We start from the raw sequence: 16,435 nt of genomic DNA on the forward strand, positions 1-16,435 counted from the left end.
ACTGTGTATGTAGCACAAAGCTTCATGCATTGAACACTGCATTTGCTACATGAATATGTGAATATTTCTGTGCGCAGACATTTGAAATTGTGGACTTTAAGCTCCCGGGCTGGCACATGTCACCCACCTTTCACCAGCACTGACATACATGTGTATAGTAAAAAAATTGAAACAAAATTTAAAGGCTCCCATGAAGGGGAACAACCAGAATTTTCCTAATGAGGGGGCCAGAGGGTGCTGGCTTGGATCCTTAGGGTCAAGCACATGATACGGGGGAGGGGGAAGTACATATGTGAGTCTCCCTGGGGTTGTCAGATCTGCCTGAAATGTTCATTCAGAGATGCATTTTGTGACAGTGTCTCAGGGGCAGTAGCTGGGTCCCTTTTGGTCCCCCCCATGCCACGCACAATGACATATAGGAGGTATCCCTATCCCCAGGGGCACAGATGGAAGCTCCCCGCACTGTACAGTGGTACGGGATCTTCCCCTTCTAGGAACCATCTTTTCAAGTCCTCCTCAGCCCTGGACTCCTCCCATCTGTATCAGCCCTGGGGTTCCCATGATGGCTCTGTGGTCTGTATTGCTCCAGCTGCTCTGCACTGCAGATTTGGCCGCCCTCACAGCTGCAGAGAAAGCTCAACTAGCTAGCTTTGACTCAGTTGGGGCAGCCACAGGAGGGACCCAGAGTGCATGATCCTGCACACAGCGCCTGTGCCATAGAGTTGCCCACTAGGGGAAGGGACCAGGAGCCACTGCGGTGAGTGTGTGTTCTCTGTGGCCCCCTGTGGGATGTGTGTGTGGGGGTCTGAGCCTTAGCAGGGTTAATGCATAGTGATGGAGCATTTCAGTTTTACGTGCTATATGCTATGCACTATGACTAAGGCCGTGTTTTAGTCACGGGTGTTTTTAGTAAAGTCATGGACAGGTCACAAAAATTAATGGCCTGTGACCTGTCCATGACTTTTACTATATACCCCTAATTAAAACTTGGGCCAGGAGGCCACGGGCGCTCTGGGGGGGCGGTCTGGGAGTGCCGCGGGTGCTGGGTGAGGTGGCCCAGCCCCCCCACTGGTGCTGGGGGAGAGGTAGTGGTGGCCCGCGGACCAGAACCCCCACTGGTGTGAGGGGGTGGGGGAAGGTTGGTGCGGCTTGCAGGTTCACTACCTGGCTCCGCGTGTCCCTGCAGCTCCTAGGGGGAGGGGCTGTCGGGGGGGGGACTCTGTGCGCTGCTCCCGCCACAAGTGCCAGCTCCGCAGCTCCCATTGGCCGGGAACCACAGCCAATGGGAGCTTTGGGGGCAGGGCCTGCAGGCAAAGGCAATGTGTGGAGCCCCCTAGACCCTCTGCCCACGAGCTGCAGGGACATGCTGGTGGGAGCCAGGGGACCCCCCCTCAGGTAAACGCTACCCCACATCCAAACCCCTTGCCCCAGCCCTGAGCCCTCTCCCACACACCCAAACTGCTGCTGCTGGCCCAGGGGGCTGCCCGAGCCAGTACCGGCCGCTGCAGAAGTCACACAGGTCATGGAAAGTCAAGGAATCCATGACTTCTGTGACCTCCATGACAGAAACGCAGCCTTAACTGTGACACTTGGTATATGGTAATGCAGTAAATATTAAAGTACTATTTGTGAGTCATTATGCCATTAAGGGTTTAATTAAGATCAGGTTTTTCCTTCCACTTCCAATCAGTGTTTTTTTGTGTGGTCTATAGACCTTGCTTGAAGATGCAGAACGCTGCAGACATAAGATGCAAACAGCCTCCAGTCTTATAAGTGGTCTAGCAGGTGAAAAAGAGAGATGGACTGAACAGAGTAAAGAGTTTGCAGCACAAACCAAGAGGCTTGTGGGTAGGAATAATTTTTCATTATACAGACTTACTGTGAACTCGTCCTGTGACTATGAACTGGAGTGAAACTAAGGTCACCTGGGTTCTATTCCTGCCCTTCAAGTGGCTTCTTTGGGTGATTCTTTAGCTCTAAAATGATGATAAAGACTAATTCTCTTTGTAAAGCACTTTTTGTCATCTTTGGGTGTGAAACACTACATAAAAGTAAGATGCACATAGTAAGGTACAAAGTAGTTTGTATAGCATATAAAACTAGTGATAACTCATGATACTTTCATGCTTGTATAGTAATGTTAGAGAGTATAATCTGTGGGCTGCAGCCAGGGTGACATGTTAGTGGTTACTATTACAGAAGCAGCATAGTTTGTATAGCTAAAGATGTTAAGATTTGTGCCTGAAATAGAGATTAATTGTTCTGTATGAATAATACAGTGTATCCTCCCCACACTTAGAGCACTTATTCTTCAAGGATAGAATAACTTTTTGGACAATTTTCCAGTGAATACTTTCAGTTGTAAGTGTATTTACAGTAAGTAACCTTTTTCAGATCCTGCTAATAAATTCATGGTTTTTGAGATAAAAATAGATTTTTCTACACTGTAAAAATTATAAGGAATAAACTACTTTGAAAGTTGACCATGTTGCTTCTATATGTTTACGCTATTGCTCATCAGTTTCTCTCTATACAGTGATAATCATTTAAAAAAAAATCATCCACTAATACTGTTGTCATAATTTGTCCGAATCTAAACTTTTGATTTAAAAAGAATTGTTAGCCTTCTAGTCTTGTTTGCAAACTAACAGGATAGTGTTGGAGGATATTTGTGTTGGTTAGTGGAGTGTCCTGATGGTGGGGGAGTAGTACTTGGGGACTGGTACTGTACTGTGCGAAGGTTGAACTCACTTTTTTTATTTCCGTGATTTCTATAGTTTGCACTGCTGAGTGGAAATAACTTCAACTACTTAACAGTTAACTATTTTGTTGTTCTTGTCAGGCATTTGGACTGGATTTTGGTCTTCAGTGTCTGTCAAAGCTCTGAATCTACGTTACAAACCACCTTTAAAAATACCAGTTTCACAGGTTTTAAATTTTTCTTCTGATAACATGTAGTGTCCATGGCCACGCAGAATGTAACAGTGGCCATGATGTGCGCCAGGGCCACTGGGAAATTAATGGGAATGAGCTCAAGTTCTTATGCTCCAAAAACCCAAGCCCCTGCCTCTTGAGCTGGAAAAAAAATTAATTTATCTACTAGCTGTATAAAAATGTGGGTTGAACAGTTCAGATTCTGTCCAATAGAGAGCACAGATCTTAATGATTACATTAGCATGCCATGTAGACAACTGCTGTGGAATTAGAAAAATCATGGATACAGCTGAACACGTTACTTTTGTTGCATCAAATCATGGGTGCCTAGAATATATCAAAACATAAGGGTATTCCCTGCTTTCACTCCCATTACTGAAGGAGACACTGGAGCTACTGGCTAAGCAGCAGTTCTGCAGAAAAGGACCTCGGGATTACAGTGGACAAAAAGCTGGATATGAGTCAGCAGTGTGCCCTTGTTGCCAAGAAGGCCAACGGCATATTGAGCTGTATTAGTAGGAGAATTGCCAGCAGATCGAGGGAAGTGTTTATTCCCCTCTATTCGGCACTGGTGAGGCCACACCTGGAGTATTGCATCCAGTTTTGATCCCCCCACTACAGAAGGGATGTGGACAAATTGGAGAGAGTCTAGCGGAGGGCAACGAAAATGATTAGGGGTTTGGGTCACATGACTTATGAGGAGAGGCTGAGGGAACTGGGATTATTTAGTCTGCAGAAGAGAAGAGTGAGGGGGGATTTGATAGCAGCCTTCAATTACCTGAAGGGGGGGTTCCAAAGAGGATGGAGTTCGGCTGTTCTCAGTGGTGGCAAATGACAAAACAAGAAGCAATGGTCTCAAGTTGCAGTGGTGGAGGTTGGATATTAGGAAAGATTATTTCACTAGGAGGGGGGTGAAGCACTGGAATGGGTTACCTAGGGAAGTGGTGGAATCTCCATTCTTAGAGGTTTTTAAGGCCTGACTTGACAAAGCCTTGGCTGGGATAATTTAGTTTGTGTTGGTCCTGCTTTGAGAAGGGGATTGGACTAGATGACCTCCTGAGGTCTCTTCCAACCCTAATATTCTATGATTCTGTGTTTACACTGTTACAGCTCTGGCATATGGGATATGGGTAGCTACATGCCAAAGTGTAAAGCCAGCTGCATCCACACTGTGGCGTGTAGCTGTATTCATCAGTGTAAGGCTCTGGCAGCAGGGAGGCAGTGAGATGAACACTGCTAAAAATAGCGGTTAGATGGGAGAGACACTACTTGGGCATGCAGAGAGCCCATGTAATATATTATGCCATAAGTTCTGGCCTGTCTTTGTTTACCTAAGCAGTGCCTCATCATCTGTGCTATTATTTATACCTGTGGTAGGGTGTGTGTGCAATATGTGCACTCTACATGTTGCAGTGAGTGAGTGTGCAGTTTAGATGTACCCGGGGATATGGTATTTTCTGCACACACTCCCTGTTTTCTCAGACTAGGTTGGGCTCTCAGCACCGAGTAAGGAGGTGACTGGGGGAAAAACTCTGCTCTTCCATCCTCCTGCCAACAATAGGCACTGTGCTGTTCCTGTCTCCTGCCTGGAATGGCTATTTCTCCCGCACTCCTGCTTTTCAGTGTTTCACTGCAGAGCAGGGACAGGGAAAAAACCCCAAAGCTGATGGAGACCATCAGCACCAGACCTTCCCCCACCCTGAGGCTAAAGATTAATGATTAAGCAAAGCAAGACAAGAGGGTGACCTCCCTGCACCTTTAAGTGTGGGGAGTATTTGGCTGGCTGGCTGAATGAAGGGAACAGTGCTTTATGGCTGGGGGGAGAGGAGAACTGTTGCGAAAGGAGACAGTGTGGTGGCTGACTCACCCCCTAGGAATGCAGGGTTTAAAAGGGGCAGCCCTGCACCGAAAGCTCTGTTTTACACAGAGCAGTCTTGGAGGCAGCTAAACTAATTGCTGGCGCCTCCCTGTGGCAGCTGTCCAGTGCCAGTACTCCATAGGGAAGGTATACAGTGACCAGATAAATGGCTTGGAAAAGGACTTAAAAAGAGGTATTCATTAAAGGAATGAACGGGGAGCCGTTAGGGACTCCTATGATTGGTATGGCAGGGAGCCAACCCCCCATTCCTGTAGCCCACTTTAACCCTCCTATGAGGGGAGTGGATGGTAAGATCCCGGGAATGGATTTGCTGGAGAGACCTGGATGGAAAAATAGGGGGGAGCTCATGGAAGCCCCCGTGGTATGGTAAGATCCCAGGAATAAATTTGCTGGAGGCACTTGGATGGAAAAAGAGGGGGAACTGGTAAAAGCCCCCCAGGTAATTATGGAATAAACATGGGGTTACCTGCACTGTACACTTTTATCTGCCGGTTAGTCCCAGACATCTAATAATAAAGTTGCGTCCTAATTAAAACCCATGTCAAATGTCCTTCTTTCAGTATAGTCAGACAACAGATCCTTGCTGGTATGATACACTGGGAACTTTCAGATCATCTTGGAAGGACTAAATTTTTTAAATGGTCCCAAAGTCTCAATAAAATCATGAGGTCAAAATTAAGAAAAAAACCCAACATTTTCAGTGATATTTTGCACACAGCATAGTCAAGCAAATAAATCTACTCTTACACTATAAATTCTACTGTAGCTCCCATTGGAAGCTTTGCCTGTCTCTCTTGTTTGTTTCCTGGAAGCACATGTATTACTCTAATAGAGCTGCCACAGTGTTTCAGTATCTCGTGTTTTTTTTTTTTTTTTTCCAGGCGATGTATTGCTGGCTACAGCTTTTCTATCGTATTCTGGTCCTTTTAACCAAGAGTTCCGCAATCTGTTGTTAAATGATTGGCAAAAGGAAATGAAAACCCGGAAAATCCCATTTGGCAACAACCTAAACCTCACAGAGATGTTGATTGATGCTCCGACCATCAGTGAGTGGAACCTCCAAGGATTGCCAAATGATGACCTATCCATACAGAATGGAATTATTGCCACGAAAGCAGCTCGTTATCCTTTGTTAATTGATCCACAGACTCAGGGAAAAATTTGGATTAAAAATAAGGAAACCAAGAATGAACTTCAGGTAACTTGAATGAAGATATTTTCATAACCTCTAGTAGCTCTTACTTAGCTGCCAAAATGCTTGGCTAATCAGGGGGTTCAGGTTGTAGCTAGCAATTATAATGTTTATCTACTACCTCTGTTGCATGCAGTCAGTGTACACTCTAGGTAGATTTAGCATTGAGCACTAGAGCAAATTCTCTCCTTTGTTGCCTTGTAACCAGGCAAACCTGTTGGTTTCAGTGGGCTTGCTCGAAGCATAGTCCAATGAAGAATGTGGCTGGTAGTGTGCAGATGGAAGACCTGATAAATTCCACAAGGAAAATGTTGGATGCCATAAACCCTAGGAAAATGAAAATGTGTATGCCGTAGTTTGTCTTCTTATAGACTCATAGACCAGAAGGGACCATCATGATCATCTAGTCTGACTGTCTGCACATTGCAGCCACAGAACCTTGCCGGCCCACCCACTCCTGTAATAGACCCCTAACTTCTGGCTGAGTTAATGAAGTCCTCAAATTATGATTTAAAGACTTAGAGAATCCACTCTTTACACTAATTTAAACCAGCAAGTGACCCATGCTCTATGCTGCAGAGGAAGGTGAAAAACCCTCAGAGTCTCTACCAATCGGATTTAGGGGAAAATTTGTTCCCAATCCCAAATATGGCAGTCAGACCCTGAGCATGTGGGCAAGACCCACCAGCAAGACACATGGGAACGAATTCTCTCTAGTAACTCAGAGCCCTGTCCATCTATTGTCCCATCACTGGCCCTTGGAGATATTTTCTGCTAGCAGTTGCAGATTGGCTACATTCCATTGTAGGGAGTCTCTTCAGACCATCCCCATCCATAAATTTATCAAGCTCAATCTTGAGGCCAATTAGGTTTTTTGTCCCCACTGCTCCCCTTGGAAAGCTGTTCCAGAACTTCACTCCTCTGATGGTTAGAAACCTTCATCTAATTTCAAGGCTAAATTCATTAATGGCCAGTTTATATCCATTAGTTCTTATGTCAATATTGGCACTTAACTTAAATAACTCCTCCCTCACGCTGGTATTTATCCCTTTGATATATTTATAGAGAGCAATCGTGTCTCCCCTCAGCCTTCTTTTGATTAGGCTAAACAAGCCAAGGTCTTTGAGTCTCTCCTCTCGTAAGGTAGGCTTTCCATTCCTTGGATCATCCTAGTAGCCCTTCTCTGCATCTGTTCCAGTTTGAATTCATCCTCCTGTGAGCTGGCCGTGCCCTCACTCCTCCTCTCCAAGAGCCTCCTGCATGCCACAGCTGAACAGGAGGTGCGGGGAGTGAAGGGGAGGCACTGATTGGTGGGGCTGCCAGTGGGCAGGAGGCACTGGGAGCGGGGGGGACGGGGGTGGGGTGCTGATGGGGGGCTGCTGACGTATTACTGTGGCTCTTTGGAAATGAGCATTGGTAAATTCTGTCTCCTTCTCAGGCTCAGGTTGGCCACCCCGATCTATCCCTTTCTTAATTATTTCCAGCATTCTATTTGCTTTTTTGATTGCCACTGTACATTGAGTGGATGTTTTCAGAGGACTATCCACAGTGACTCCAAGACCTCTTTCTTGAGTGGTAACAGTTAATTTAGACTCCATCATTTTATGTGTATAGTTGGGTTTATGGTTAATGATGTAGGTTTGTGGATATTTAGAAGGAGCGCCTCCCAAGCATGAGCCTTGTACTTGTCTGTAACTGGTACCTGAAAGTTCTGCATCTCTTATATATTGGTAACAATTGTATAACTAATGATATTAATGAAGTATTAGTGGATTTGAATTAGGCAAGAGCAAACAAACTAGACTGTGATGATTTATCATCTTATTGGTCTTGTATTGTTGGGGTGAAAAAAGCAGCTGAGTTTTAAGCTTAAAAAGCAAAGCTGATGCATGATTTGCACTATGCAAAAACATTTTACACAGGAAAAAGTTAAATTTAGGTTTGGGTTCACCACCGCTGTATCCCACTTTTACTCTAGTGGAATTAAACCAGTTCAAAACTGGAGTACCAAGATGATGAATCATGTTTGTGAACTTTTGGACCAAGTTTATGAATTGGTACATTATGAAATGTACATGACAGAGGGGCATTGCTGGTACATGGTGGCATATATCACATAGGTAGATGTGCAGGTGAACGAGCCTCTGATAGTGTGGCTGATGTGATTAGGTCCTATGATCGTGTCCCTTGAATAGATATGTGGACAGCATTGGCAACGAGCCAACGACACCATTAAATTAGGGTTGAACAAAGAGTGGGAGTGGATGAGTTGTTACACAAACTAAAAACAATTTCCCCATGCTAATTTCCCCCTATTGTTACTCACACCTTCTTGTCAACTTTTGAAATGGGCCATGCTGATTATCACTACAAAAGTTTTTTTTCTCTTGCTGATAAGAGCCCACCTTAATTGATTACTCTCATTAGCGTTGGTATGGCAACCTCCATTTTTTCATGTTCTCTGTGTGTATATATATCTATATCTATATATCTGTATATATTCCTACTGTATTTTCCACTGCATGCATATGAAGAAGTGGGCTTTAGCCGATGAAAGCTTATGCTCAAATAAATTTGTTTGTCTCTAAGGTGCCACAAGTACTTCTCGTTCTTTTTGCTGATACAGACTAACACGGCTACCACTTTGAAACCTATAACCATAGTAAACATACCAAAAACATTTTGTTTTACCAGTGCTCTCATAACAGGGTGTGGCATAATATACTGGCTATATGTCATATTTCTAGATTACGTCTCTGAATCACAAGTATTTCAGAAACCACTTAGAGGACAGCCTTTCTCTTGGAAGGCCACTACTGGTTGAAGATGTTGGGGAAGAGCTTGATCCAGCATTGGATAATGTTTTGGAGAAAAACTTCATCAAAACTGGTTCTTCCTATAAGGTAAAAGAAGAAAATATAACTGTAAGGGAGTGCATTCAAATATTAAAATAATGCTAATTCTCTACAGCTATGATAGCCTTATGTTTGGATTTGTGGATAACCAAGATATTTAAACCTTGCATTTTCTTCTTCTGTTAGTCTTAAACAGGATTATAAGCATTAGAATCCTATTTAAAACCCCATTGTGCTGTCTTGTAAATTAATTATTGCATGTATAATTGTGCAGAAATTACAGAATCAGACAAGTTTCTGAACGAGTAGCTTGAGGCACTGCATGGATATTTTCTTTGCACCATTTTTTAATATAGAATTGGCTTTTTAGTTAGATCTTTCCAAAATGCAGTAGCAGAAAAATTTAACTTGTACATTCTGAACTATGTTGTAAGAATGTGACCCTTACAATCAGTGCTTTTCAGTTCATCTGTCTGTTTCATAATATCTCATTGTGTTTTGCAATAAGGTAAAAGTTGGTGATAAAGAAGTGGATGTCATGAATGGCTTCAGAATTTACATCACCACCAAGCTCCCAAATCCGGCATATACCCCTGAAATTAGTGCTCGCACATCCATTATTGACTTTACTGTGACTATGAAAGGTCTAGAAGATCAACTCCTAGGGAGAGTCATTCTCACAGAGAAACAGGTAGAAGGAAAATAATTCCACTGTATTTCTATTCGGTTTAGAATGTACAGACGTGTGTGCGTGTGTTGAGGGCAAGTTTCACTTGAGTTAAATTGATTATTCCGTTCTCTCATAGTACAGGGTTACTGCTTTTCAGTTCTCTATGAACAACCTTGGGTACAGCCATGTTCAGAGAGCTCTTAAAAATAAGCACAATCATACAACAAAGTTGGTATGATCCTGCAAAAGCTTTCTTGACTCTTTTTTACTTAGTCTTCCCTTTACCCACTGATAGAGGTCTTCTAGTCTGTCTTTCTCAAACATGCACATTTTCTATCGTTTTTGTGTGAGTGCAAAATATACTACTTTGGATTCCAACATATGGTAAATAAAGTTTTCCATTCAAAATATGGTCTTTTAAGGTCAGAGAATCCCTTTAAATCAGTAGCAGTAATTAAAGGACAATGTTTTGCTTTGCTGGTTTGAAGTTCTGACTGCCATCACTTCCCACAGGTTTTCCTCTGTCCTTCCACCACAACCATAGGTTTTTCATAATATGTCCTGGTCTGTAGCCCTGGTGAAATCTTCCATGGTGTACGGTTCCTCCAGGAGCCAGTAGACCAACAGATGTTCCATGGTTTGTTTCACCGCAGTCACATGTATCTGGGTCACTGGAATAGCCGCACATCCACATATGGACTTTTGTCCTGTCAACTTTTGTTTGGAAGCAATTTAAAAATAGATCTCTAACCACTGGCTGAGTTACTGAAGCCCTCAAATTATGATTTAAAGACTTTAAGTTAAAGAGAATTGACCATTTACTCTAATTTAAACCCTGTAAGTGATCCATGCCCCAAACTGCAGAGGAAGAGGAACCCCTCGCACCAGAGTCTCTGCCAATCTCACCCAGAGGAAAATTCCTTCCTGACCCCAAATATGGTGATCAGTTAGACCCAAGCATGTGGGCAAGACCCACCAGGCAGATACCTTGGAAAGAATTATCTGTGGTAACTCAGAGACTTCCCCATCTAATGCCCCTTATCTGGCTGTTTTTCTGTTTTCCTTGTGAAAGCTCTCCTGCTATCCGGTGGACTGATTTTAGCAAGAATATAAAGGCTGTTCATATTTGTTGGTTTTAGACATCCTGTAATGTAGCAGCAGCTGTCATTTAATATAGGGTTCAGCTTCTTTGTGTGAGCTGATCTTTTCCACACAGGACATGCATATTCAACCATCGAATAAACAAGTGTAAGTGTGGTGGCTCTTAATGTTGCTGGGTTGGTTCCCCATTTTGAATTTGAAAGCTTCCGGAGTATGTCATTCTGGGTGTTAACTTTGCCTTATGTCTTCTCCATGTGTGCCTTGAAGGAGAGAATGCGGTCTAGCACTACTCAAAGATAGACAGGGATTCCAGCAGTGGGCAAATGATACCCCATTACAGATGAAGTTGTCTATTGATCTCATGATACCAAAGATGGAACAGGCCTCATTTGCATTTTGGCTTGGTTGGTATGCAATTGGTTCTTGGTGTAACAGACTGAGAGCGCAGACAGTATTGTTGTTAGCATAGTTTTGATCTGGGCATAGATCATCAGCATAGATAAAACTTCTTGTGCCAACATGAATCAGTTGATCATTCATGCAGATGAGGTGTATTGGCAAGAGTATGCTCCCTTCTGGAAGGCCATTTTTCTATTACCATCATCAGGTCCCCTTCTTGTATTGTTCAACATAAAGATGTTGGTTCTCTAATAGAGATCTTATAAATCATAGAACGTGGTGATCTTTCATCCTTGTTGTCATAAATATAAAGGGAAGGGTAAACCCCTTTAAAATCCCTCCTGGCCAGAGGAAAAATCCTCTCACCTGTAAAGGGTTAAGAAGCTAAAGGTAACCTCGCTGGCACCTGACCAAAATGACCAATGAGGAGACAAGATACTTTCAAAAGCTGGGAGGAGGGAGAGAAACAAAGGGTCTGTGTCTGTCGGTATGCTGCTTTTGCCGGGGATAGCCCAGGAATGGAGTCTTAGAACTTTTAGTAAGTAATCTAGCTAGGTATGTGTTAGATTATGATTTCTTTAAATGGCTGAGAAAAGAACTGTGCTGAATAGAATGACTATTTCTGTCTGTGTGTCTTTTTTGTAGCTTAAGGTTTTGCCTAGAGGGATTCTCTATGTTTTGAATCTAATTACCCTGTAAGGTATCTACCATCCTGATTTTACAGAGATGATTCCTTTACTTCTATTAAAAGTCTTCTTGTAAGAAAACTGAATGCTTTTTCATTGTTCTCAGATCCAAGGGTTTGTGTCTGTGGTCACCTATGCAAATTGGTGAGGATTTTTACCAAACCTTTCCCAGGAAGTGGGGTGCAAGGGTTGGGAGGACTTTGGGGGGAAAGACGTGTCCAAACTACGTTTCCCAGTAAACCCAGTTTGAGTTCGGTGGTGGCAGTGGAGATCCAGGGGCAAAGGATAAAATTAATTTGTACCTTGGGGAAGTTTTAACCTAAGCTGGTGAAAGTAAGCTTAGGAGGTTTTCATGCAGGTCCCCACATCTGTACCCTAGAGTTCAGAGTGGGGGAGGAACCTTGACACTTGTGGATAGGGGGATAGTGGTAGATGTGGTATATCTTGACTTTAGTAAGGCTTTTGACACTGTCTTGCATGATCTTCTCATAAACAAGCTAAGGAAATAGAACCTAGATGGAGCTACTATAAGGCGGGTGCATAACTGGTTGGAAAATCGTTCCCAGAGAGTAGTTATCAGTGGTTCACAGTCATGCTGGAAGGACATAACGAGTGGGGTCCCACAGGGATTGGTTCTGGTCTGGTTCTGTTTAATATCTTCATCAATGTTTTAGATAATGGCATAGAGAGTACACTTATAAAGTTTGCAGATGATACCAAGCTGGGAGGGGTTGCAAGTGCTTTGGAGGATAGGATTAAAATTCAAAATGATCTGGACAAACTGGAGAAATGGTCTGAAGTAAATAGGATGAAATTCAATAAGGACAAATGCAAAGTACTCCACTTAGGAAGGAACAATCAGTTGCGCACGTACAAAATGGGAAATGACTGCCTAGGAAGGAGTACTGCGGAAAGGGATCTGGGGGTCATAGTGGATCACAAGCTAAATATGAGTCAACAGTGTAATGCTGTTGCCAAAAAAATTAAACATAATTCTGGGATGTATTAGCAGGAGTATTGTAAGCAAGACACAAGAAGTAATTCTTCCGCTCTGCTCTGTGCTGATTAGGCCTCAGCTGGAGTATTGTGTCCAGTTCTGGGTGCCACATTTCAGGAAAGATGGGGACAAATTGGAGAAAGTCCTGAGAAGAGCAACAAAAATGATTAAAGGTTTAGAAAACATGACCTATGAGGGAATATTGAAAAAAAATTGGGTTTGTTTAGTCTGGAGAAGAGAAGACTGAGAGGGGACATGATAACAATTTTCAAGTACATAAAAGGTTGTTACAAGGAGGAGGGAGAAAAATTGTTGTTCTTAACCTCTGAGGCTAGGACAAGAAACAATGGGCTTAAATTGCAGCAAGGGCGGTTTAGGTTGGACATTAGGAAAAACTTTCAACTGTCAGAGTGGTTAAGCACTGGAATAAATTGCCTAGGGATGTGGTGGAATCTCCATCATTGGATAAACACCTGTCAGAAATGGTCTAGATAATACTTAGTCCTGCCTTGAGTGCAGGGGACTGGACTAGATAACCTCTTGAGGTCCCTTCCAGTTCTATAATTCTATTACCTTTTAAATGACACTAACAACTCCAATGACCTTCAGAAACAGTTGGTCAGTTGTGCTGACGGCTACATCAGTCTGCAGGCACAGACATATTATTTGGTTATAATGTAGTGGTAGGTGTTCAGCAGGATTTGCAGATTCAGAGAGTCTGACCGGGGCTACAGTGTGAGTGCTCCTTCTACGGCCATGGAGATTTATGTACTTCAGCATCTTGTAGGATCAGGCTTCAGTGTTCAGATACTGGAACCTTTTACAGTCGTACCCTATTTTTTTAAAAAATAGTCTATTTAGAAAGTAGTTTATTTTGATGTCAGGTCTGGAGTTCTCATTCCCTGCTGCCAATTCTTGGCCAAAGAAGGGATTTGGAGGTCCTTGTGTTGATTGTATATGGGAGCTGACCAGCAGATCCTTGGCTATGATTGTCTTGGGTAAGGGAATGGTGGTCTCACTTTGCCTCCCACCGCAGAAGTTCAGCATGAGGGCATTCACTGCTGAGTCAAAGTTGCTAGGAGAACTGCCTCTACAAGCTAGGTTATAGCCTGCACGAATACAGACCAGGGTGCTGCCTGCTGTATGGAGTATGGCAGGAATGGATGAGGGACTCTGTGACACCCTGAGAGTGTGACACTTTTTATAGAAATGCAGGGATCTCTTTAGTCAACCTAGGCTTGGAAGTGCGAACCCTTCAGTAAGATTCTTGGGTACTGAACTGGTGAGCTATGTTGCAAAGTGGTTGCAACTGACTCCAATTGGGATGTAAAGGAGGTCTTTGAGAGAAATCATAAGAATAGTCAAGCTAAGGGAGGAAGCATTCTCGCTCTCTATTTTTGTCTGTTAACCTTCAAACAAAGCTTCAGGAAAGGCAAATTAGGACACAAACTCCGCGTGTGCATGCTCAGTTAAAGATGTGCTAGGAACTTGACCCCTTCAAAGCCTTCTAACCCTTGAGCTTTCCTATCCTGCCTAGGCAGCTGTATTTTGTTTTGCACTTTACCTTTTCTCCAGTGGCAGTGGCTGCATGTTCCTGCTTTCAACATTTTACTTGCATGAGCTTAAGTTAACGTGTATAAATTTAGAGATGGGTTGTGGCCTCTTGGGAAAACTTCACAGCACATCACAGAACAATCTTTCTCTTTTTCTGATGGAGAAGTTGGTATAAAATAAGCCAAACTCACTACTTTAAGCCAAGCGTACTTTCTAAGACTTCAAAGCTGCAGTAGGTTCAAGTATATCAATCCTCCCTGCCTAAAGCCAGTCCAACCCTAAGGTTTGGGGCTTACAATGGGTTATGTTTTTCATGATGTATCATAATGTTTTCTGGTTCATGACATAAAGTTGTCTGTTTAAATGTAAGATCAAGTTTCTATTTCTATAGTATGTTCTCAAAAAAACCAACAACCGCTCAACAGAGCCATAGAATAATATCTAACAAAGGTGAAATTACTAGTCAAAGGGCAAGTGTGGAGAGATATTCTGCAGCAACAATCATTTCTATGGCCATCTTTTTATATTCTCATCCCTATCTCCTGTTTTATTATTTATTATTTATCATTTTATTTATCATGCAAGGACACACAAATTTGAACTGTGAAGCATTTACATTTTTAAAGGGCCAAATGCAATACAATTCTTTACTTAGTTTATATTTCCAAATCACTTAGGGCCTAAATCTTGTAAGATACTTAGCATGCTCATGTCTGATTAAGCCAGTGGGATCTGACGGTGTTCAGCATCAGTGGGATCGTTGGGAGTGCCTTCAAGAGTTGAGCCTACACTGCTAGATTTGAAACACTAGTTATTACACTTGAGTTTACTGGAGTTACCTGTGAAACAAATATCCAAGTAGAGTCAATTAAAATGTAAAGTTAGCATGTTTCTGCACCATTTACATCTTGGATGAAAATTAGCCAAATGAAAAACAATTCATCCATTTGTTTCAGAAATGAACTTTTTATTTTGGAACAAATATGTTCCCTGTTTTGATGCTCAACAGACTGCCTGCTACTTAGGGTCCAAAGACATTTCATAACTGCTGCTTTAGTGTGAATTACATTTTGTATTTTCAGATTGCACTTGTTCTCAGCAGTTTTTCTAAGGAAACCATAGTTGTTCTTAAGGCTTTAACTCCTTAAATCAGACTCACAACACATTTAAATTTAGTTGGGATCAATTTGATTTCTCAGCGGTATTAACTATTACATTTAACAGACCATTACCATCCTTAAAATGTTCTATCTTTTTAACTACACCTTCTTCATCAGACCTGAATAATTCATGCAATGCTTCATAGATTTCTACCTGCTCTCCTCCTGTCACATTTGGCATTGAATGACTTAAGTGAAATGAATTTCAGCTTCTTTACCTCTTGTCCAGCAAGCCCTCTCCTGAAAATGGTCCTGTGCTTTGGTTGCCTCCCCTTGATGAGGTGATGTTTGTATTATTCTGCAACCACAACCCTAACACTTTCTGCTATGCCCGATGTTTGGAAAGAAGGACTGGCTGCAATTTTCTAGTTAATCATAGTATGGGTAGAAGGGAGAAACCTAAAACAGACAAGAAATTATTCTAATTCCTCCTGGCTGAAACAATACAGGAATGAATGTATATTTGACCTTGGGGTTCTAATTATTACGCTGATTGTATGCTAGCAGTTAAGTGGTATAAGTTTCCTTGTAAGCCTAAGTGAATGTAAAGAAAGCTGGATAACGTAACTTAAGTATCACATTTTATATTGTTTCTAATAATTTTTCTGCAAGTTGATATTTCTTTGAAGTGGGTAAATGAATTTGGGGAAAAAAACTGCTTAAAATGGTTTCATATGTATCTTGGGAACAGATGGAAGCAGACAAAGATAACAACAGAGCATCTTCTGCTTCAGCTGCCACATCTCAAAGAAGTAATGCTAATTGAAAATCCTCCTGTTTTAGAAAGGGGAAATTTTACATGATGAAAGGGAGAGAATGATGGGACTGGTTAGCAGCTGCCTGCATTATGCCCATTTCTATTATGTGAGCTTTTCCACCTACCTTTGCCAATGCACGACAGGCCTCATTTACAATGCCCCGTACTATTCCACTCCCAGGCTTTCACTGCGAAGAGACTACAGACTCTGCTTGATTGGCAGCTATATCATTTCCTATGTAGGTTGTTAC

At 42.4% G+C, this 16,435-nt stretch overlaps 1 protein-coding gene across 1 annotated transcript in view; it reads left to right on the forward strand.

Annotated features, from left to right (window-relative positions):
* Positions 1-16,435, forward strand: part of DNAH5 (dynein axonemal heavy chain 5) — a 308,983-nt gene that overhangs the window by 240,150 nt on the left and 52,398 nt on the right. The window contains exons 62-65 of the mRNA XM_077809166.1: positions 1,713-1,848; positions 5,695-6,011; positions 8,753-8,908; positions 9,369-9,551. Of these exons, the coding sequence (XP_077665292.1) occupies positions 1,713-1,848; positions 5,695-6,011; positions 8,753-8,908; positions 9,369-9,551 (792 nt within the window). The remainder of the gene's footprint in view (positions 1-1,712; positions 1,849-5,694; positions 6,012-8,752; positions 8,909-9,368; positions 9,552-16,435) is intronic.

This window comes from Eretmochelys imbricata, chromosome 2, assembly GCF_965152235.1.
Source record: "Eretmochelys imbricata isolate rEreImb1 chromosome 2, rEreImb1.hap1, whole genome shotgun sequence".
Taxonomy (NCBI): domain Eukaryota; kingdom Metazoa; phylum Chordata; order Testudines; family Cheloniidae; genus Eretmochelys; species Eretmochelys imbricata.